The 23863-nt window shown below is 37.9% G+C and overlaps 1 protein-coding gene across 6 annotated transcripts in view; it reads left to right on the forward strand.

The window, feature by feature from the left end:
- Window positions 1-23863, forward strand: part of ATP6V1H (ATPase H+ transporting V1 subunit H) — a 180372-nt gene that overhangs the window by 21911 nt on the left and 134598 nt on the right. For all 6 annotated transcript variants that reach the window (XM_036919132.2, XM_036919126.2, XM_036919127.2 and 3 more), the window contains exons 5-7: window positions 4405-4518; window positions 6880-6984; window positions 9977-10030. In XM_036919132.2, the coding sequence (XP_036775027.1) occupies window positions 4405-4518; window positions 6880-6984; window positions 9977-10030 (273 nt within the window). The remainder of the gene's footprint in view (window positions 1-4404; window positions 4519-6879; window positions 6985-9976; window positions 10031-23863) is intronic.

A 23863-nucleotide genomic window follows, 5' to 3' on the forward strand; every position in this document is an offset into this window, starting at 1 on the left:
TTTTTGCTTTCTTTGTGCAATTTATTTCTAGTTTTATACCTTTGTGGTCTGAAAAGTTGGTTGGTAGGATTTAATCTTTTGGAATTTACTGAGGTTCTTTTTGTGGCCTAGCATGTGGTCTATTCTGGAGAATGTTCCATGTTGTTGCTTTTGGATGTAGAGTTCTATAGATGTCTATTAGGTCCTTCTGTTCTAGCATGTGTTCAGTGCCTCTGTGTCCTTACTTATTTTCTGTCTAGTGGATCTGTCCTTTTGAGTGAGTGGTGTGTTGAAGTCTCCCAAAATCAATGCATTGCATTCTATTTCCTCCTTTAATTCTGTATTTATTTCACATATATTGTTGCTCCTTTATTGGGTGCATAGATGTTTATAATGGTTATATCCTCTTGTTGGACTGAGCCCTTTATCATTATGTAATGTCCTTCTTTATCTCTTATTACTTTCTTTATTTTGAAGTCTATTTTGTCTGATACTAGTATTACAACACCTGCTTTTTTCTCTGTGTTGTTTGCATGAAATATCTTTCTCCATTCCTTGACTTTTAATCTGTGCATGTCTTTGGGTTTAAGGTGAGTCTCTTGTAGCAGCATATGGATGGATCTTGCTTTTTTATCCATTCTTTTACTCTGTGTGTTTTGATTGGTGCATTCAGTCCATTTACATTTAGGGTGATTATTGAAAGATATGTACTTATTGCCATTGCAGGCTTTAGATTTGTGGTTACCAAAGGTTCAAGGTTAGCTTGTTTACTACCTTAGTGTCTGACCTCACTTGATTATTGAGCTGTTATAAACACAGTCTGATGATTATTTCTTTCCCTTCTTTTTCCTCCTCCTCCGTTCGTCATATGTTGGGTGTTTTGTTCTTTGCTCTTTTTAGGAGTGCTTCCATCTAGAGCAGTCCCTCTAAGATACCCTGTAGAGGTGGTTTGTGGGAGGCAAATTCCCTCTACTTTTGCTTGTCTGGGAATTATTTAATCCCTCCTTCATATTTAAATGATAATCGTGCTGGATACAGTATCCTTGGTTCAAGGTCCTTCTGTTTCATTGCATTAAATATACCGTGCCATTCTCTTCTGGCCTGTAAGGTTTCTGTTGAGAAGTCTGATGATCGCCTGATGGGTTTTCCTTTGTAGGTGACCTTTTTCCTCTCTCTGGCTGCCTTTAATACTCTGTCCCTGTCCTTGATCTTTGCCATTTTAATTATTATGTGTCTTGGTGTTGACCTCTTTGGCTCCCGTCTCTCCGGAGTTCTGTGTGCCTCCGTAGTCTGAGCAGCTATTTCCTCCCCCAGTTTGGGGAAGTTCTCAGCAATTACTTCTTCAAAGACACTTTCTATCCCTTTTTCTCTCTCTTCTTCCTCTGATACCCCTAGTTCCTTTTGGATTGGTCACACAGTTCTCTTAATATTGTTTCATTCTTAGAGATCCTTTTCTCTCTCTCTGCATCAGTTTCTATGTGTTCCTGTTCTCTGGTTTCTATTCCATCAATGGCCTCTTGCATCTTATCCATTCTGCTTATAAATACTTCCAGAGTTTGTTTCACTTCTGTAATCTCCCTCCAGACATCTGTGATCTCCCTCCGGACGTCTGTAGTCTCCCTCCGGACTTCATCCCTTAGCTCTTGCATATTTCTCTGCAGCTCTGTCAGCATGTTTATGATTTTTATTTTGAATTCTTTTTCAGGGAGACTGGTTAGGTCTGCCTCTGCAGATCCTTTCTCAGGTGTAACTATCTTGGACTGGACCAGATTTTTTTGCCTTTTCATGGTGATAGCAGTGGCTGTAGGCAGGTTACAGGTGTGTCAGCTGGGAGAAGAAAGTCCTTTCTTGCTTGCTGGATGCCTTGCCCTTCTCTGCTGCCTGTGACGGTTACCCGCACTCCTGGAGCAGCCACCGGGTTAGTCCCCTAAGCCACTGTGGGCAGGGTGTCCGATAGAGCAGCGCGGAGCCCTGCGGGGAGTGGCAGGCATGCCAGGTGTGCTCCTCCGTGCTAGCAGCAACCCTGCTGGGCAGCTGTGTAGCAACAGCGGCCTTTGGGTCTGTCCCGGGTGGCTGTGCTTGGGCTGGGTTTCCTGTCGGCTGCTGGGAGCGCGCCTGCTCCCTCTGGCTCTGCTGTAGGTGTGTGTGGGGCTCTTCTGCGCAGGCTTCTACCGGGCTCCTCTGGCTTCACTGCCACCAGTGTGTGCGAGCCACGCCCGGGCTATTCGGTTGTGCCACTGTGGGCTAGCCCAAGCCTCTCCTGCGGCGCACGGATCTGCTCTCGGTCCCTTCTGGTGCTGCTGTCCCCGGCACGCGCTGCCACTCTTCCGCTACTGAGCCGGTGTTTCAGGGTCCGTGCTAGTTGGAGGAATGACTGGCAGGCTGCTTAGAGCCGTGAGGGGCTTCAGAGATGCACTGCCTTCCTGGGGTTTAGGGCACCTATGTTTCCCTGGTATTCCCAGCTGCCGGGACAACTTCATCCAGCTATGGAGCCCCCGTCTCTTTAAGACTTGCTGAAAGTACTCGCTTTTCTTTTGTCTCAGGGGCGCCGGTTGTGGGGACCTGCCCACAGGTTTTGCTTTTCCATTTCTCTAATATCCAGCACCCCGTGCACCTTGTGTCTGCGTTCCGGGTGCGGATTTCTAGAGCTGTTTGTTTAGCAGTCCTGGGCTTTCACTCCCCATTCTGACTCCTTTCTTCCTGCTGGGTTTTGGGGTGGGAGCGTTCGGGTCCCGCCTGGCCGCAGCTTGTATCTTACCATCTTCGTGTGATGTTGAGTTTTCACAGATGTAGATGTATCCTGGCTGTTGTAGTGCATCCACTGGTGTCTCTTTTAGGAATAGTTGTATTTATTGTATTTTCAAAAATATATATGTTTTGGGGAGGAGATTTCCTCTGAACTACTCATGCCGCCATCTTCCCGTGATCCCTCCAGATACATACTTTTAATTGTGCTTCTTTACCTGTATTCATGAAGGATGTGTGGAGGAATTTAGACTTTGGTAGTAGACATTGTCCTTAGCTACTGATTGAATGTATTTTAACAATCTGTTTTATTGGTAAAATTTTAGGTACACTGAGAAATTTACACACACCTCTATCATTTGATTCCATGTACTATTTAAAAAATATTACAGTTACATTTTTTTCCTGTTTTTAATCCAGTCATTTCATTTTTAACACTTCTGAGTAGAGTACTTTTGGACTGAATTGCTTATTTTCCCTCATTTGTTAGTTTTTAATACATAATTTTGAAGATTAAAATATTTTCTGTACTTGGATATCAAGAGCAATTGCTAGCTGCCTCTGAGAAAAAGGGCTTTATCCATGTTCTCTCAAAGTTGTAATTTGCATGCCTGAAGCAATAATGATAGCTTGGAGGTATAATTTTAAAGCAGGAATTGAAACCACAAAGGAGTAGTTAGGAAAGATGGGTCTTAAAATACATATAATAGTTTCTCCTCTTTCTCTCCGTAGGGTACTTTGTTCATTTACGTGTACAATGAGGATTACAATTTTAGCTTTGGAAATAATCCACCAGTGGAATTAATGATTTTGAGTGTTTTGATAAAGTCACTATCATAACAATTTAAATTGTTATTTTAAACTGTCATGATTCATTACTTAAGGAGATGGTAATTTGTTCCTCAAACAGTATCTTTTAGCACAGGCCAAAATTAAAACCAGTGTATTTAAAAAGTATTAAATGTTGATCTGAAAAATTATTCTTTACGTTGCGCTTTTGCCAAATATTGCTGTTTAAACTTAGTGAACCAGAGAGTGGATTTCAGTGAGTGATATGCAGAGAAATTTTAGATGAGAGGTAGAGTTTATATGATTTGAACTAAGAATTATTTTTCAAATACTGTATCCACTTGCTGGTGTGATATGCTTTTTTTTTTTTTCTTTCTTTGCCCTGATTTTTCTATAATCATATGCTAGGAATAACCTTGAACATTTGATATTTTTCTAATTCCCTGTTTTCCCTTGCCTTCTTGGAAGTAGCTTGAGGTGCTTCCTGCTTATGCTTCCATCTTGAGCTAATCGGTGGTCTTACAGCCCCCTTCCGATTTTGTTTGTGTGGAAGCAGGTTAGAGGAGGTTAGGCAGTGTCAGGAAGGGCAGGCAATTCAGAGGTTCAGTGTAACTGTCTATACCTTGTAGGGCTGGATTGTGTTATCGTGGCTCACCTGATTTAAAATAATAGTGATTAAAGGTGATTTTTTTTTTAAAGAAAGTATCTATTCTGCTCCCTTTGCCATCCCCTGCCCCATAATCATAATTGGGAGACAGATCGTATACACACAAGTAAAAGGAAACACACTGATGAATGAACTGAAAGTGAAAGGTTGAGAAGCAGCACACAATTGTACATTCTTTGGGAAAATGCATTCTGATTAGTGATATGATTTCTTTTCTTTTTTAGGAAAATCACCAGCGTGTGAGCATTTTCTTTGACTATGCTAAACGTAGCAAGAACAGTGCCTGGTCCTACTTTCTGCCAATGTTGAATCGCCAGGATTTCTTTACTGTACATATGGTAAATTTTGAATTGATCAAATTTCTGATGTAGGGAAGAAACACATCTGGGCCCTTTAGGATTTGGCAACCTCCAGGTTCCCAGAGGAGTAATTGCTGTGCTGTTGACTTTTCAAAGAGGTGTTTCCCTATTGGTGGTTATTAATGTGGGGATATGGGAAAGGCAGAGGAGATAGGATTGCTCTGAGACAGTTAAAGTTGTGTGGTATGTCCAATTAGTTGTTTAACTTAAAAGCCTTTAGTAAAATAAGCAAATAACTTTAGATGGTCTGGGACAGGATTAACCGCATTTTACTATAGAATTAAATTTTACTTTGAAGCAACCACTATGTTTAATTTTACTTTAGTTAAGTAATTATTATTGCTTTTTAATATCTTAAACTGTTATTTTAAACTTGACCTGAAAGGCTATCTTTGGAAGCCTTAATTAACACTGCAAAATCTTTTATGGAGAATGTATGAAAGGAGGGTTGAGGGAATAAATATTTGTGCAGCCTTTTATATTCCCAGTGTGGAGTGGGCTGCAGTGGGGTGCTCCTGAAGCTGCTCATTTCAGTAGAGTTCTTTACATTTTTCAAATCAAGAACTACTGTTAGTGAAACATCTCTGATCATGTGTGTCCTTCCTCTCTCCATATATGTTTCTATTCATTTATGTACTGGTGTATTCATGTATTGTGTATCTTACAAAACATTTATAAAAAGGAGGACTCATGAAATAGACTATAAGGAATTTCTTTTTATAGAAGTATTGTTGATACACAACCTTATGTTGGTTTGAAATATACAGCACAGTGGTTCAGTAGTTACCCATATTATTAAATCTTCTGAGGAATACTTTTTAAAAAACCAGTAATATATTTTTTCCTTTCAAATTGTAGAGGCTTGTTTTCACTGTCTGGATACATGTTTTTTCCTATTTTGATAGTCTTATAGTAAAATCTATTAAAGACCAAATTATTAAAGACCAAATATACAGTTAGGGTAAGGTTCATCGTTACTAATTATGCAGCCAAATCCATGTTTTCTTTATGACTTCGATTATTTTCAGCTAATCTTTAACGTTTTGTGGGTCATTCTGTCATTGGTTTGCCATGTGCTGATGAAGAGCCTCTGCTAGGAGAGGACACATGAAGTCTCTTGTTCCTTTGTCTTTTCCATTTTGCTTGTATTTCTGTGGCTATAATTTTCAATCCCAGTTTCCTTACAGGAATCCTGATCTACTTTGTGAAAGTTAGATCAGTTTAAACTAGATAATATATGTATAAATTCCCTTAGCTAAGCACAAGAAAACATCCATTTGTTACAACTCAGTGAATGAGACAAGGCGCTGATGTTAGCTTTCCATCGTGTAGAATTCCCAATATGCCAGGACATTCGAATGCCTGTTGGACTGACCTTAAAAGCATGTCTCTGTCGCCAGGCTCAGCTGTATCTAAGTATATGAACAAATGTCAGTCTACCAGCAGAGAAATTATTGTGGGTTAGCTTACTTCAACCATCTGTTCTCTACTAGGATTGAGTATTGCTGAATAATTGGAGTTTGGATAGTGACTTTCAAAAAGTACTAATATTAGATTGGGTTTGTGTGTGGAGACATAGTATTTTATACTGCCTGTTTTTTTTTTTGTGTGTATATATGTATTTTTTCTAGATTTGAGGTATAATAGACATAAAACTATAAGATATTTAAAGTACATGATTTGATATACATCTGTTTATACTGCCTATTTAATTAAAAATTATGATGAGTTTTGTAGTTTAACAAACTTGAGAAATCATAGAATTAGAAAAGGGTATTTGTTTATATCAAGAGAGATGATTATTTAATATGCAAGATATATTTTATAGCAAATAAAGATTTTTAAGTGTGAGAACTCACAAGGGTCTTAGAATGAATGAGACAGTGACAGGCAGTTTGCCATAGGGATTGTTCAGAACTCTGGCAAGTGATTTGGTGAACATCTGCCTCTAAGGAAGATTTTTGGATGTTAACATCCACAGATTCATTAAAAGTACTCATTCAGTGCCTTCCCTCCCCAAAAAGAACCCAAACAGATTTTTCTATTCTTTTGATTTTGGCTGTTTACAATGAATTTTACTTTTGAAGCTCAGAGTAATACAGTGGATGTCATGAAATTCCTAAACTACAACTAATTTTGGTTTGGTTTAATGGATATATTTAAAAATACATTTTGACTATGTTTCAAAGTATATTTTTAAAAATGAAAACTAAGGTGCTATTTTTGGAGGAGTTGACTATTAAAATCATGCAGCAAAATGGATATGAGCCCTTGTTTTTAAGGTATATGAACTGATTTTTAGAATCAATGTAGCAGTCAAAAGTATTTCTTATTTTTCAGGCAGCAAGAATTATTGCCAAGTTAGCAGCTTGGGGAAAAGAACTGATGGAAGGTAGTGACTTAAATTACTATTTCAACTGGATAAAAACTCAGCTGAGTTCACAGGTGAGAAACATTTCCTTTAGTATCTTTGAAAAGAATATAACATTCTGAAGCTATTTATAGTGATTATGTGAAATTAATTGTACAAGTTATGATAAAATAATGCCATTTTGAACTTCATAAGTAAGCCAGACTACTACTTTTTCTTTCTTTGGCTTGACTCAAACTTCTGTTTTTTCCGTCATTGGGACTTTGCATTCATGCTTTCCAGTGGGCCGGGACTGTCTGCCTTCTAGCTGGCTGCCAAGAGCGCACAGCTGGAGAACTGAACGCACTCACACAGTTCCAAAGAGCATAACATAAGGCTTACCATGTAAGGCTTATAAGAAAGGAGAAGAAACAGTGCTGCAGGAGAGAGAGTGCAGGCAGGCTGCGGGCTGAGAGACTCACAGGCATGGCTCCCACGTCTGCCTCAGGACCCTGAACCACCAAGGTCTGTGTGAGAAATCTTGGTTTTGGGAGAGCTCTCCAAATGTTTCTGGTGGGATCTTTTATGTCCTCTGGTCATGTAACCAGGCCAAGCTGTCACCAGTTACACCAGTAGACAGACTAGTTCTGGGTGTCACCAGGGGGTTTCAAACTGTAGACAGAAACACTATAGATCATTAATATATCCACTTAGCCTAGTCTTGGCCAAGTGTCCATAGCAGGCTTGTAGGTGCCCCAGGGCTCCTGGGTCCAGCTGCAAGGTAGTTAGTTGTCTCTCACAGTGGCAGCTCCTCAGGATTTCACTGCATCACTGTGGGATGGAGCATTTAGGCCTAAGGCTAAGTGTGAAGCCTGCTTGTTGGTGGTCTGGGTGCTTTCAGGTCTCTCTCTAGGTCTATACCATAGAGGGAAATAGCTTGCTAATTTAATGGTGGGGAAATTGACAAGTTCTCAGTTTTTGTCTTTGTGGTTTCCTAGAACAGGAAAGACAGGACACTTACGATGGCTTGGTGGAATGTTTCTTTTAGGCTTCCAGTGATTGACTATTAGGTGGTAAGGGGACACTTGGTGTAATGATCCTCAGAAAAAGGACTGAAATGAATGTGGGTTGGGAGGAGTATTCTGGGGAGGAAAAGGTAGAAGAGAATGGGATTTTGGTGTGGGGATGGGAGACATGGAGGAATTGGGACCAGGAGAAGTAATACTGGTAGTTACTGTGTTGTTAGGGTTAGATTACACATAAATGTCTATTTTAAATATTTTTTGAAAGTTGTAATTTAGATTTTGGGTGACATTATTTTAATTGATTTTAATTTGAGGTCTAAGAGAGACATGACATTTTGCTTGAATTAATTTTTTTGTCTTATTTCCTGCCTTTTTTGGGGGGGGAAGCCTAATTGCCTTTAATGTTTGATGGGGATGTTTTGGAGTGTTTTGAACAAAATCAAGTATTCTTTGGTCAACAGCATAAATTTTAACACCTTTTGGCTTAGTTTTTAATGGTATTTTTGCAAGATCCACAAATGTGCAGATTTTACTGAGATTGTGAGGTTATGTCAAAAACAAGGTATTTTAAACACGAAAAATAGGTGGGTGAAGATGAGATTTTAAATTTGTAAGTGTGTATTATTTGGGGTCAAAATGCTTAGTTAAATCAGTAACTCCAGGCCCCTCCACCACCCTTTTTTTCTTTTTTGAAATTAGGTCTTCCTTCTGCTTTAAGTGTTAGCTTTATGGTTTAGTGGTAATGAGGCTCTGTTGTAACTGAATCCATAAAATGAAAATTGGTAGGAAAGAATGTATATCATAGTTTGCTACTAACATTTTGGGTTGTTTCATCTTAGACTGCTCATCACAGATGATTTATTGCTTTTGGAATGATGAGCTCTGGTTGAAACCATGTCCAGCGCTTGGGGAAATCTCTGTCATCGCTAGTGGAAGCAAATGTTTCAATGTCTAAAACAGTTTTCATTAGAGTTGAGCTTACTGGTATTAGATAACCATTCTTACAGACCCTTTCTGTAACTGTCTAGTGCATTCTTTTCTCACCAAGTCTTTGGCTTTGTTCAGTTTTGGTGTGGCATTCCTCCTTTGCAAGTTCTGCAGCAGGGTGTCTTCATGGTGCCCAGGCGCATGTCTGGTCACTGCTTCTGCTGGGCTCGGGCTTGCACCATCTCTCTTGCTGTTGGCAGATGCATCTTCCATAGCCTTTTATCAGGATTAAATTACAGACTTGTTTAAAGAATCAAACAGGATAATTTGGGATTTTATTTGCTACTTTGCTTAAATGTCATGTGATAGTTCTTTAATCTGAAAGATCTCTCTCTCAAGTGTTTTCTTCATAAAAAGGATCACATTCATGATTCTAATAGAAATAAACTTTCAAAAGTCCAAATTAGTAGAAAGTTTGGGTATTTTATTCTTTGACTGAATAGTAACTTTTGAGGAGGTAGCATTGTGTGTCGTTATGGGGGCTCATGCCTGGCACTCAGTAGATAATGATTATTGAATAAAACAAAATAAAAATTTCCTTGCAGAAATTCATTACTGCTCTTCTCTTGTAATTCAACCTTTGACTTTTTACCTTGAATTTCTTTGGTTATTTCTACATAGCATGTGAGATTTTGATTTTCATTCTAACTTGTTAGCATTGTTGTGGATATCCTAATTTAAGCTCCATGTTGTATTACCCCATTATTATGCACCGTTTTGAAAGCTTTGCCACAGAATGTAATGTAGACCAGCTAAGACAGTCATCTTATCAGAAAAACAAGTAAGTAGATCCTGAGACTTGGAAATTTGCAATAGCTTCACTTATAAAATTTAGCTGGAGCTCAGTATTCAATTTACTGTTCAATTTTAAATAATTTATTAAGTTATAATCTGTAAGAGTGTAATACCCTTTAGAATATTTCATATCATCCCCATGCTTTTTATTAGTTGATGATATTCCATTAAGTAGGATTAGAAAAAAATTATAAACTTTGCTTATCTCCCTTTCATAAGCTGATAAACTAGGATAAAATTAAAAACAAAACTAAGTAATAAATTATTTATTTCATAATAGAAACTGCGTGGTAGCGGTGTCGCTGTTGAAACAGGAACAGTCTCTTCAAGTGATGTAAGTATATTCCTTCTTAATTCACTGGCCTCCTAACACCATGAATATGAGTTCTTTTGAGTCATTTAAAGATCTAAAGATGTTTACTAGTTCCCCCAATGTAAATCTATGGATTTTATATCACTTCTAGTTAGGTTAATGGTATCGTAAAAGCTATATATAAATATTTATGATCTGTACTGGTCACTTTTTCTATGGTAGACATAAGACTTGCTCTTCCCTGTTGCTCTTCTGTTCAGGTCACTTTATCTCAGACCTGAGAATCAAAGCAAGAGTCTGAATTCAGATGCACAACTGGAGCGAATAATCATGAAGTTACTTTTTTCACATTTCAGTTGTCTGATAAACTTTCTAATATCTAACAGATACATGAACACTGCAGCAAGCAGTGTTGCAGTTCCAGAAAACGGTTCAGTTGTCTGATGACACTAAAACTTGTTACTTGTACTATGTTGCTCAAGGCTTTATGTAGAGCTACAAGGTGGCCAGAACCCCCTAATCACCTCTGTTGGGCCAGTGTCTCCCACATTTTTTTAGAGCCAAAAGGTTTAAAGGTTTAAAGGTTAAAACTATTGATATTTTCCCAAGTTACCCTTCTTGGTTAGAGTTATCTTCCCATTTGGGAATGTTTTGTCTTTGTTGTACTCAGCATATCTCAAGAGCAGGCAATAAGTTTGGACAAGTAGGATTGGACAAGATATGACTGGAGTCAATTGGGAGAAAAAGCTAGAAAAGTAGGTGACATACATCTAGCTTCATTGTTGGAAATACCTCTGGGAAACTGGAAAGCATTTTTAGAAGGTAATGTCTGCAACCTGTCTGTAATAGACCAAATGAAGCTCTGTAGAAGCTATTTAATGTCCATATTAATTTCTGATACTTCCATAATCTGCATGGAATATGCCTGTATGTATGCTCTGAGACTGTAGATGGCAGCAGAACCCATTTTCAAAGCGAAGAGCAAGGCCTTTCAAAGTAGGTTGAAGGATTTGACAAATAGTTTGCAGATAATGGCTATTAGCCTTGTGAAATGGAATCAGAACAAAGTGTAGAACTAGGTAAGTAATTTTGGGGCCAAGGTGGGGGAAGCAGGTGGAGGATTAGAAGTCTAGATATTCGGCTATAGCAGATGTTTAAATTGGGAATCTTTATTTCATATAATTTGAGTTTCTACCAGTTTGAATTTTGAAAAGTTGTTTAATTTCTATATTAGACTTATTGGTAGATTTTTAAAAAGGTGTTTCCAGAATCTTATTTCTTATAAACTTATTTGAGTGCTTGTAAAGGGTTTTTAAGTTATTAAAGCATACACATAATGAGTTGTAAATTCTGGTGACATGACATCCTTATTTTTACTCTTCTCTGTCTAGCATACTGGAAAAACAAAACTGATGAATTGAATATGCAGTGCCTTAGTCAAAGTGGTTTATCTGGTTGACTCATACACATACATCCCAAATAGAATTAGGATGAGGGTAATTGTGAGTAAGGAAAAGGGTACCTTGAATCCCACCTTCCTCTCTCAGTGCCCTTCAAACCTGAACATACTGCCTCTTCCTGAAGGTTCTTACTTTTCCAGATGGCTATCAACTTGGAAAGCAGACTCAAACAGGTTGAGAGCAGGGTGTTGTTAGCTCTTCTTTTGGTAGTTGTATTGTAGTAAGAGAATCTGAATTGGTAACTAATATTTACTGGGCCCTTACTACATGCCTGACACTGTTTTACTCATTTTACATTTAATATCTTGACATGTTCACACTGCCTCTGTGACACAGGTCTTACTGTAAGCACCATTTCCTGGGTATGGTCAGTGAGGCAGTACAGAAAGTCACACCAGCTTGCCAAACATCGGCTCCTGAGTAGCAAAAACTCCGAAGAGGCAGTTTGCCTTTGGAGGCAGCTGAACTGGAGTTGGCTCTTCAGGCATTCATCACGTGCCACAGCCTGCTCAGACTTAAACATATCAATACTGTATCTGAAAATACCTCTAGGCTTAAGAGAGCATAGAAAAGCCGTCTTCAAAGTGATATTGCCACCTGATGTCCGTATAAAACAGATAGATAAAATTTTATAATGCAAAATATGAAATTAGCAGGATCTAAGAGTCTTAACTTTTAAAATTCCACAGAAGCATCATAAGTTGTGAGTGGATCATACAAATATTTATTTTTAGATGATATTACATAAATGGAGCTTCCTTAAAATGCATTGTATTGTCTCTGCCTGAATGTAAAAATAAATGGTATCAAATCATATGTACTTACCGTAAACTGTCCGGTCCTTTACTGGCTCTTGAATGTGAATGACCCATCTTCCGTTCTTTTGAGGAAGCCACACAGCCTCAGATGATAATTGTCATGCCGGTGCCCTGTGGCAAAGAAGGATACTGTGATCTCTCACAAGCTTTGGAGGATTTGGAAAGAATCTAGGAATTTTGGATTCATTTGTTTCTCTTTGGTTTCTTTTTCCTCTGTCCAGCTTCACTTACACATCTGTGTAGGGGAGCAGGGTGACTCCTAGCTCCCACATTTGAATGTGTCCTGTTCTCTGCCATTTCTGTTGTAGATCCAGGTTACATTAGATATTGCTGATGGACATTGTTTCACTGGTAGTTACAAACTTGATTGCCAGTTTCTCCTGATTGCTTATTTTATTCTGCCTTTTATTGTTTTGGAGCAGTTCTGCCCATTAGAACTTCCATGATGATGGGAATGTTCGAGTGAGGAAGTAAATTTTCAATTTTATTTAGTTTTTTCTTTTTAGTTTTATTGAAATATATTTCACATACCATAAAATCCATCCATTTGCAGCTTAGTGGGTGTTACTGTTTTTACAGAGTTGTACAGCTATTGCCATGATCTAACTTTATAACATTTTCAGCACTTCAAAAAGAAACCCTATACACATTAACAGTCATTCCTCATTTCTGCTCTCTGCTCCCAACCTCTGGCAACTGCTAATCTACCTTCTGTTTCTTCCACCCATTTCATGCAAATGAATTTAAAAAAATAATACCTGGTCATCTGTCACTGGCTTCTTTCACTTAGCTTAATGTTGTCAAGATACATCCACTCTTCTGAAGGTTTCACATGAAAATGGGTTACTACATTCACCCATATTACCTAGTCCCCCCCATGCCCCATTGAAGTAACTGTCCATCAGTGTAGTAAGATGTCACAGAGTCAGTACTTGTCTTCTCTGTGCTGCACTGTCTTCCCCATGACCCCCCCGACACCATGTGTACTAATCATAATACCTCTCAATCCCCTTCTCCCTCAGTCCCCACCCACCCTCCCCAAACCCTCCCTTTTGGTAACCACTAGTCCCTTCTTGGAGTCTGTGAGTCTGCTGCTGTTTTGTTCCTTCAGTTTTGCCTCGTCGTTATACTCCACAGATGAGGGAAATCATTTGGTACTTGTCTTTCTCTGCCTGGCTTATTTCACTGAGCATAATACCCTCTAGCTCCATCCATGTTGTTGCAAATGGTAGGATTTGTTTCTTTCTTACGGCTGAATAGTATTCCATTGTGTATATGTACCATATAAAGTTAAATAAAAAAATAAATAAAAAGACTGAAAAAAAATTAATAGCACTTTAGAACTAGAGAAAAAATTTAGCTTTCTTGGCTTTTAGCTAAATTTCTTAAATGGTCTGTGGCAGTTTTAATATCCTTGTTAACATGGGGTTTGTTGTATTGGTTTGGCTTTGTTTTTAATTTAATGCTATGCTAATGTGATAATTTTCAGTCTTCCAGAAGAGGTAGAGTAGTTTATTGATTTTTTTCTTTAGTATTTTGTTGATAAATTCATCAAAAGTACAGTCAGTTAGCAGAAATGAATGGGCTGTGTCAGTAAGTCAGATAGTTCAGGCCTGTTCTTTAATTGTATGTAGTCTGCTCTAGCTGGTGAGTTGTAAAGTCTGACAACCCAAAGTAATTCACAATCAGTTACATGTCTGTGCAGTTTTCAAGTGCATTGTTATTTATCTAAAGCAATTCTTGGATGGTATTCATTGTTCAATTACCTTTTATCTTCTTATTGCAATATTAACACATTTTAAACATTAGAGGTCATTAAAATATACACACAGAATGAACCTTAGGAAAAGTAAAGAGGGAGGGATTAAAGATGGTGGTGTGAGAGGAAAGTCAGAGGCTTCCTCCTAAAACTGGATACAATTAGAAAATATAGTTGGCCCAACTAATCCTGAGAGAGCAACAGGAAAGAGGATGGCATCACACTACACACACCTGGAGAAAAGAGCAGACCTCACGGAACAGGGTAACGTAGCAGAGCTGTGGCTTCACGGGACCCAAGCCCTCCCCCCACCCCAGCTGAGTGGCAGGAGGAAGAGAAACAGAGCAGGGAGGGAGTGGAAGGCTTGGGACTGCTGAATACCTAGCTCTGGAGATCTGTTCTGGGAGCACAAACCTACATTTCATGGTGCTTTCAGGAGACTTGCATGACTACTGGGTTGGAAAGTTAATACAGGCAGAGTTCCTGGGGATACTGGGATTCTGGCAGCTTGTGGAAAGCAGGGATCCATATCCAGCTGCTCTGGGACAAAAACTTATACCTGTGTGCCCGGCCCACTGGCTCAGGCAGAGGAGACACGCACAGCAGCCGGGAGGCGGGGAACAGCTCTTTCCTCCCCCCAGGCACCAGTACCGCACCCTTGGGACCCCTGACATTGCTTTAGGGGCTGAGCAGCTCCAGAGACTACAGATTCTGGACACTAGAAGGCGCCATATACAAACATGAAATGCCAAAGGAACTTTGTGCAGAGTAAAATCATTAATACAACTCCCGAGAAAGATTTAAATGATATGGACCTTGTGACTCTTCCTGAAAGGAAGTTCAAAATAAAAATCATCAACATTCTAATGGAGGTAAGGAAAGATATCCAAGAACTCAGGAATGAATTCAGGTCGGAGAACTAATCATTGAAGAGCACAATGGAGGCTATTAAAAGCAGGTTGGATACGGTGGAGGAGACAATAAATGAAATAGAAACTAGAGAAGAGGAATATAAAGAAGCTGAGGCACAGAGAGAAAAATGGATGTCTAAGAATGAAAGAATATTGAGAGAAATGTGTGACCAATCCAAGCGGAACAATATTCACATTATAGGGATTATAGGGATACTAGAAGAAGAAGAGAGAGAAAAAGGGATAGAAAGTGTCTTTGAGGAGGTAGTTGCTGAAAACTTCCCCAATCTGGGGAAGGACATAGTCTCTCAGGCCATGGAGATCCACAGATCTCCCAACACAAGGGACCCAAGGAAGAGAACACCAAGACACATAGTAATTAAAATGGGAAAGATCAAGGATAAGGACAGACTGTTAAAAGCAGCCAGAGGCAGAAATAAGATCACATACAAAGAAAAGCCCATCAGACTAACATCAGACTTCTCAGCAGAAACCTTACAGGCCAGAAGGGAGTAGCATGAATTATTTAATGCCATGAAGCAGAAGGGCCTGGAACCAAGAGTACTTTATCTGGAAAAATTATCATTTAAATTTGAAGGAGGGTTTAAACAATTTCCAGATAAGCAAAAGCTGAGAGAATTTACCTCCCACAAACCATCTCTACAGTGTATTTTGGAGGGACGTCTATAGATGGAAGTGTCCCTAAGGTTTAATAGCTGTCACCAGAGGAAATAAAACCACAGTAAAGAAAGTAGAACAGCTAATTACTAAGCAAATGCAAAATTAAATTAACTGTCCTCAAAGTGAATCAAGGGATAGACAAAAAGTACAGAATTTGATACCTAATATATAAAGAATGAAGGAGGAAGAAAAAGGAGGAGAAATAGAAAAGAACCTTTAGATTGTGTTTGTAACAGCATACTAAGTGAGTTAAGTTAGACTCTTAGATAGTAAGGAAAGTAACCTGGAACCTTTGGTAACCATGAATCTAAAGCCTGAAATGGCAGTAAGTACATACCTATCAGTAATCACTCTAAATGTAAATGGACTGAATGCACCAATCAAAAGACATAGAGTCACAGAATGGATAAAAAAACAAGACCCATCTATATGCTGCTTACAAGAGACTCACCTCAAACCCTAAGACATACACTGACTAAAAGTCAAGGGATGGAAAAAGATACTTTATGCAAACAATTGGGAGAAAAAAGCAGGTGTTGCAGTACTAGTATCAGACAAAATAGACTTCAAAACAAAGAAAGTAACAAGAGATAAAGAAGGACATTACATAATGATAAAGGGGTCGGTCCAACAAGAGGAAATAACCATTATAAATATATATGCACCCAACACAGGAGCACCAGCATATGTGAAACAAATACTAACAGAACTAAAGGAGGAAATAGAATGCAATGTATTCATTTTAGGAGACTTCAACACACCATTCACTCCAAAGGACATATCCACCAGACAAAATATAAGTAAGGACACAGAGGCACTGAACAACACACTAGAACAGATGGACCTAATAGTCATCTATAGAACTCTACACCCAAAAGCAACAGGATACACATTCTTTTCAAGTACACATAGAACATTCTCCAGAATAAACCACATACTAGGCTGCAAAAAGAGCCTCAGTAAATTCAAAAACATTGAAATTCTACCAACCAACTTTTCAGACACAAAGGTATAAAACTAGAAATAAATTGTACAAAGAAAGCAAAAAGGCTCACAAACACATGGAGGCTTAACAGCACACTCCTAAATAGTCAATGGATCAATGACCAAATAAAAATGGAGGTCCTGCAATATATGGAAATAAATGACAACAACAACACAAAGCCCCAACTTCTGTGGGAAGCAGCGAAAGCAGTCTTAAGATGTAAGTATATCAATCCAGGCATATTTAAAGAAGGAAGAACAATCCCAAATGAATAGTCTAATGTTACAATTATCAAAACTGGAAAAAGAAGAACAAATGAGGCCTAAAGTCAGCAGATGGAGGGACATAATAAAGATCAGAGAAGAAATAAATAAAATTGAGAAGAATAAAACAATAGAAGAAATCAATGAAACCAAGGGCTGGTTCTTTGAGAAAATAAACAAAATAGATAAGCCTCTAGCCAGACTTAATAAGAGAAAAAGAGAATCAACACACATCAACAGAATCCGAAACGAGAAAGGAAACATCACTACGGACCCAACAGAAATAAAAAGAATTATTAGAGAATACTATGAAACCTATATGCTAACAAGCTGGAAAACCTACGAGAAATGGACAACTTCCTAGAAAAATACAACCTTTCAAGTCTGACCCAGAAAGAAACAAAATATCTAAACAGACCGATTACAAGCAATGAAATTGAAGCGGTAATCAAAAAACTACCCAAGAACAAAACCCCCGGGCCAGATGGGTTGTACCTCGGAATTTTATCAGACATACAGAGAAGTTATAACTCCCATTCTCCTTAAAGTTTTCCACAAAAATAGAAGAGGAGGGAATACTCCCAAACTCATTCTATGAATCCAACATCACACTAATACCAAAACCAGGAAAAGACCCCACCAAAACAGAAAATTACAGACCAATATCCCTGATAAACCTAGATGCAAAAATACTCAACAAAATCTTTGCAAACTAAATTCAAAAATACATTAAAAGGATCATACACCATGACCAAGTGGGTTTCATCCCAGGGATGCAAGGATGTACAACATCCTGAAAATCCATCAACATCACCCACAACATAAACAAAAAAGGACAAAAACCACATGATCATCTCCATAGATGCTGAAAAATCATTCGACAAAATTCAACATCCATTCATGATAAAAACTCTCAACAAAATGGGTATAGAGTGCAGGTACCTCAACATAATAAAGGCCATGTATGATAAACCCACAGCCAACATCATACTGAACAGTGAAAAGCTGAAAGCTTTTCCTCTGAGATTGGGAACAAGACAGGGATGCCCACTCTCCCCACTGTTATTTAACATAGTACTGGAGGTCCTAGCTGTGGCAATTAGACAAAACAAAGAAATACAAGGAATCCAGATTGGTAAAGAAGAAGTTAAACTGTCACTATTTGCAGATGACGTGATATAGTACATAAAAACCCTAAAGACTCCACTCCAAAACTACTAGAACTGATATTGGAATACAACAAAGTTGCAGGATACAAAATTGACACACAGGAATCTGTGGCTTTCCTATACACTAACAATGAAGTCGCAGAGAGAGGAATCAGGAAAACAATTCCATTCACAATTGCATCAAAAAGAATAAAATACTTAGGAATAAACCTTTCCAAGGAACTGAAAGACCTATACCCTGAAAACTATAAGACCCTCTTAAGAGAAATTAAAAAGGACACTAACAAATGGAAACTCATCCAGTGCTCTTGGCTAGGAAGAATTAATATCGTCAAAATGGCCATGCTGCCCAAAGCAATATACGGATTTGATGCAATCCCTATCTAATAACCAACAACATTCTTCAACGAACTAGAACAGATAGTTCAGAAATTCATATGGAACCACCAAAGACCCCGAATAGCCAAAGCAACCCTGAGAATAAAGTTGGGGGGATCTCACTCCCCAACTTCAAGCTCTACTACAAAGCCACAGTAATCAATACAGTTTGGTACTGGCACCAGAACAGAGTCACACTCCATTGGAACCGAATAGAGACCTCAGATATTAACTGAAACATTTATGGTCAATTAATATATGATAAAGGAGCCATGGACATACAATGGGGAAATAACAGTTTCTTCAACAGATGGTGCTGGCAAAACTGGACAGCTACATGTAAGAGAATGAAACTGGATCACTGTCTAACCACATACATAAAAGTAAATTCAAAATGGGTCAAAGACCTGAATGTAACTCATGAAACCGTAAAACTCTCAGAAAAAAGCATAGGCAAAAATCTCTTGTACATAAACATGAGTGACTTCTTCATGAACATATCTCCCTGGGCAAGGGAAACAAAAGCAAAAATGAACAAGTGGGACTATATCAAGCTGAAATGCTTCTGTACAACAAAGGACACCATCAATAGAACAAAAAGGTACCCTACAATATGGGAGAATATATTCATAAATGACAGATCCGATAAAGGATTGACATTCCAAAATATATAAAGAGCTCACGCACCTCAACAAACAAAAAACAAATAATCCAATTAAAAAATGAGCAGAGGAGATGAACAGACAGTTCTCCAAAAAAGAAATTCAGATGGCCAACAGACACATGAAAAGATGCTCCACATCGCTAGTCATCAGAGAAATGCAAATTTAAACCACAACGAGATATCACATCACACCAGTAAGGATGGCTACCATCCAAAGGACAAACAACAACAAATGTTGGAGAGGTTGTGGAGAAAGGGGAACCCTCCTACAGTGCTGGTGGGAATGTAAATTAGTTCAACCATTGTGGAAAGCAGTATGGAGGTTCCTCAAAATGCTCAAAATCGACATACCATTTGACCCAGGAATTCCACTCCTAGGGTTTTACCCTAAGAATGCAGCAGCCGAGTTTGAAAAGGACATATGCACCCCTATGTTTATCGCAGCACTATTTACAATAGCCAGGAAATGGAAGCAACATAAGTGTCCCATCAGTAGATGAATGGATACAGAAGATGTGGTATATATACACAATGGAATATTATTCAGCCATAGGAAGAAAACAAATCCTACCATTTGCAACAACATGGATGGAGGTAGAGGGTATTATGCCCAGTGAAATAAGCCAGGCGGAGAAAGACAAGTACCAAATGATTTCACTCATATGTGGAGTATAAGAACAAAGAAAAAGTGAAGGAACAAAACAGTAGTAGAATCACAGAACCCAAGAATGGACTAACGGTTACCAAAGGGAAAGGGACTAGGCAGGAGGGGTGGGAGGGGAGTGATAAGGGCAGGGAAAAAGAAAGGTGGCCTTACGATTAGCATGTATAATGTGGGGGTGCATAGGGAGGGATGTGCAACACAGAGAAGACAAGTAGTGAGTCTACAGCATCTTACTATGCTGATGGACAGTGACGGTAATGGGGTTTGTGTGGGGGACTTGGTGAAGGGGGGAGTCTTGTAACCATAATGTTCTTCATGTAATTGTAGATTAATGATAATAAAATGAATAAAAAAAAAAGAAATCATCACCTAACTCTAAAATAAATAAATAAATAAATAAAAATGAAAGAAAAGAAGTAAAGAGAAGAACCTGTGAGTTTTGTTCTTCTAATCATATTTTTGGAAGGATTGCCTGGAGTTGTGTTCTGGCAATGTAAAAAAACATTATATGGTAAGGTATTTCAGTACGCAACCTTTTTTACATACCATTTTCAAAGTATAGCTCTTATAACAATAGGTCATATAAAATATGCATTAGGTAGGTTCCTGGAAGTTGTATATAAAGCAGTAATTTATAAAGTAAATAATATTTCCTCAAGTTCACAATAATTTTTCCCTGTAATAAAGAGTCCTAGTTGTCATGTAATTGAATTATATGACTAAGCTGATTATATTGAAAGCAATCTTTAGGGAGATTTATAAATTTCTAAATTATTAGTGAAAATACTTTTTTTGTAAGACCTAAGTATAAGACTATTTTAAGTTAATTTAATCTAGGTATTTTTATGAGTATTGACTAGAGGATTTCTTTTAATAAGACAACTTCAGAAGAATTCATAAGAATTGTATTTTAGTTCCTGAATATGAAATAATAATAATAATAATATATGTAATAGTTGCTTTGTGCTTTGTAGAACTGATTTGAGTCAGATTTGAGTAGTAGACTTAAAAAAATATTTGGTAGGGCTGGTATTATTTTCCTTTATTGTGGAGAAAGCAATTTGGAAGAGTTTTAGTGATTTGCTAAAGATAATTTGGTAAAACTTCTGATAGGCAAAACTTTCCCCTTGTCCCTTCCCTTCCTTCAATAATTTTTTCCTTTATGTCATAACTTACATAAAATGCACAGACTTTAAATGTTCAGCTGAATAAATGTATATGTCATGTAACTTCCTACTCAAAACTTCCTTGATTTCGGATCCCACAAAGTTATCGTTATCGTGACATCTGTTACCATAGATTAGCTTTTCCGGATCTTGAACTCTATTACAATGGAATTATATGTAGTAAGAACTCTTAGGTGTCTGAATTCTTTGGCACAATATTGTGTCAGTGAGATTCATTCATGTTGCATTTAGCAGTATTTTCTTCTTTTTATTGCTGTGTAGTAATCTGTTAAATGAATCTTATCTATTCCCTTGATAATGGATATTTGGGTTACTTCTAGTTTTTGGTTGTTACAATAATCACATGTCTTTGACAGTTAATTCTAAAATGGAATTGCTAGGTTATAAGTCATATGCAAATTTAGTTTTAATAGATATTGCTAATCAGTTTTCTAATCCAATTCATGTATCCATCAACAAAGTACAAAATTCCAGTTGTTTCAATGCCCTACTGATACTGATACTGATTGTCCTGTGCTACTTTTAAAAATGAATGTCTGTGATAGAAGCAGAAACCATACTTACATGTGTGCATACTCACTTTTTCTATGAGAAAAGATTCATTTAATAGTCATGAAACATTAAATACTTTTGGGACTGTTAATCAGCAATCTTCTTATTTCATGTAAAACTGGCTTCTGGAATTTATTTTAGTCAGCTATGTGATTGAAAAGTTCTAACTTGGTGCTTCACTGACACCACGGGCTGTGCATTTTCACTGTCTAGCTCAGGTACTTTTTACTGCAGTGCTTTTTTTCAAGTGCCCACAATTCCAAAACTTAGGTGAATATTATTTTCACTGTTTCTCATTCAGTTTGTACTTAAGTCTCAGCACTAGGGAGAGGAACATTGAAGATTTGTCTATGAGCATTTTTGTATCATTACTTTTACTTTAGTATAATATCACTGAAGGTTTTCCGTTTATTTGTATTGCCTGCTTACTTTATAATTCCTCAATTCTTGAATTACTTTGTAATTCTGAAGAATGTGGGTCTCTGAGACCATATTCAGCAGTAAGGTAAATTCTATTAGTTACTCTTTTCCTTATGATGTGATTATTCCATCATAATATAGAAGAATTTGCATTTTTAGCAACATTGGAAAGTCTGTCCAAATGATATCCTCTTAAACATGTTGAGAAGTAAATACAAAAACAGTTTTTCTCTATCACTGAGGTTTGCTGCAGTGAGAGTGCACGTTGTGGCCAATTCTCAGCCCAGGATGTCTGACGTGGCACAAAGAACTCTCACTCAGGCATGAGGGCAGTAGGCTCCTGATGCAGATTCAAGATTAACTCACGATTGTAATCTCAACAAGTTATATCACCTTTTAAAATCTTGCGTACCTCATCTGAAAAGATTAGTATCATAATATTTTCCTTTTAATTATAATTTTTTGTTTGAAAGTGCTTTGAAAAATATCGTATGCATTAATAAATTGTGTAAAAGAAGTTCTTTTTTTCTTTTTGAACAGTTTTTCGGTTGTGGTGGTCAAAAGATCCATTTTGATTACTGAAAAAAGCGAAAAACTATGTCAAAGAAAAACTGTAGTTGAATGACATTAAACAAATAGTATTCAGGAGATGATGTGATGGGTATCTAAAACATCTTTTTTGTGTGTATGTATTTTTGTTGTCAGTCCAAATACAGGTAGTTTTTTGTTTCTGGTTAAATTACTTTAACAGTTTAACAATATCATGTGACTAAGAGAGCTCTATTACCATAAATATTTTCTAGTAAAATAGAATGACATAAGGTGCCGCCAAAATTGATTAGCAATTTATATTAGTTCTCAAATTGAGATGACATAAAAAAAAATTTAGGCAATTACATAGAATACATACCAAAAAGAAACAGGATAATAAATAGTACTACGTTTTATGTATTTCTGCAGTATTGATCATTATCAGGATAAAAATTTTGGTCCACCTTAATTATTGAAGTATATTAGAGACCCATTTATTTGGAATTGGTGTAAGATCTGAAGTTTGTTTATATTTCTTTTGTTTGCTCATTCATTCCAGAGATATTTATCGAGGGCCTACTAGGCAAGGGACTGAGGTCTGTTTGGTTCATGGTTGTGTGCCCAGGGCGCTGTAAGCACAACACTGAACAACATGGGCATGACTCCTGTCCTCCTAGGGCTGCATTGTATCTCAGGAGGTCAGCATGAGACAAGGGACTACACACTTGGATTTTTTTAATACACTTGTGGCAATGCTTGTAAGAGAAGCATAGGTCCTTTGAGAGTGTATATTGAGGGGGATGTCATCTGGGGCCAGGTTTGCTAGGCTTTCTTGAGGAAGTGGAGGGATGAGGCCTACATCTTGGGTTCTGGGAGGTGTGTGTGGAGAACCAGGGCCAGAGGAGGGAAAACCTGTAGTGGTGGAGGAGCTGCAGTTGCAGAGAGAGGGCTGTAAAGCAGGCCGGTCCAGAGCGTGCAGGTCTTTTGAGGTCATTTAGGATTTAGAAGATTTTCTTGGCAATGGGAAGTCACTGGAGAATATTAAGAGGGGGAGTCACATGGCAAAGAGCAGCCATGGAAAGGAGGGTAGTATCTGTAGTGCATGACACCTTAATATGTATTTTGAGATAACCTCATCCATCCAACTGGATCTGCCATACTGCAGCACAAACACTTCGCCTCTAAATTGCTGCATTGCTTGCTTTTTTATCTTCCTTTGGGGTTCTGTCAGTTGTGTCTTCAGCAGTAAGGCCCTCCCTAAAGATCCTGTTTGAAGAAGCACCCATGTCTCCTTCTGCGCATTTCCTGTTTCCCTTTCTTACATTATTTTTGGTGCATTGAACTTGTCAGATTCCAATATGCTCTATAATTTCCCTGCCTTCTGTGTGTATGCTTTTCCTCTACCTCCATTA

Source organism: Manis pentadactyla, chromosome 3, assembly GCF_030020395.1.
Source record: "Manis pentadactyla isolate mManPen7 chromosome 3, mManPen7.hap1, whole genome shotgun sequence".
In the NCBI taxonomy this organism is placed as follows: Eukaryota; Metazoa; Chordata; class Mammalia; order Pholidota; family Manidae; genus Manis; species Manis pentadactyla.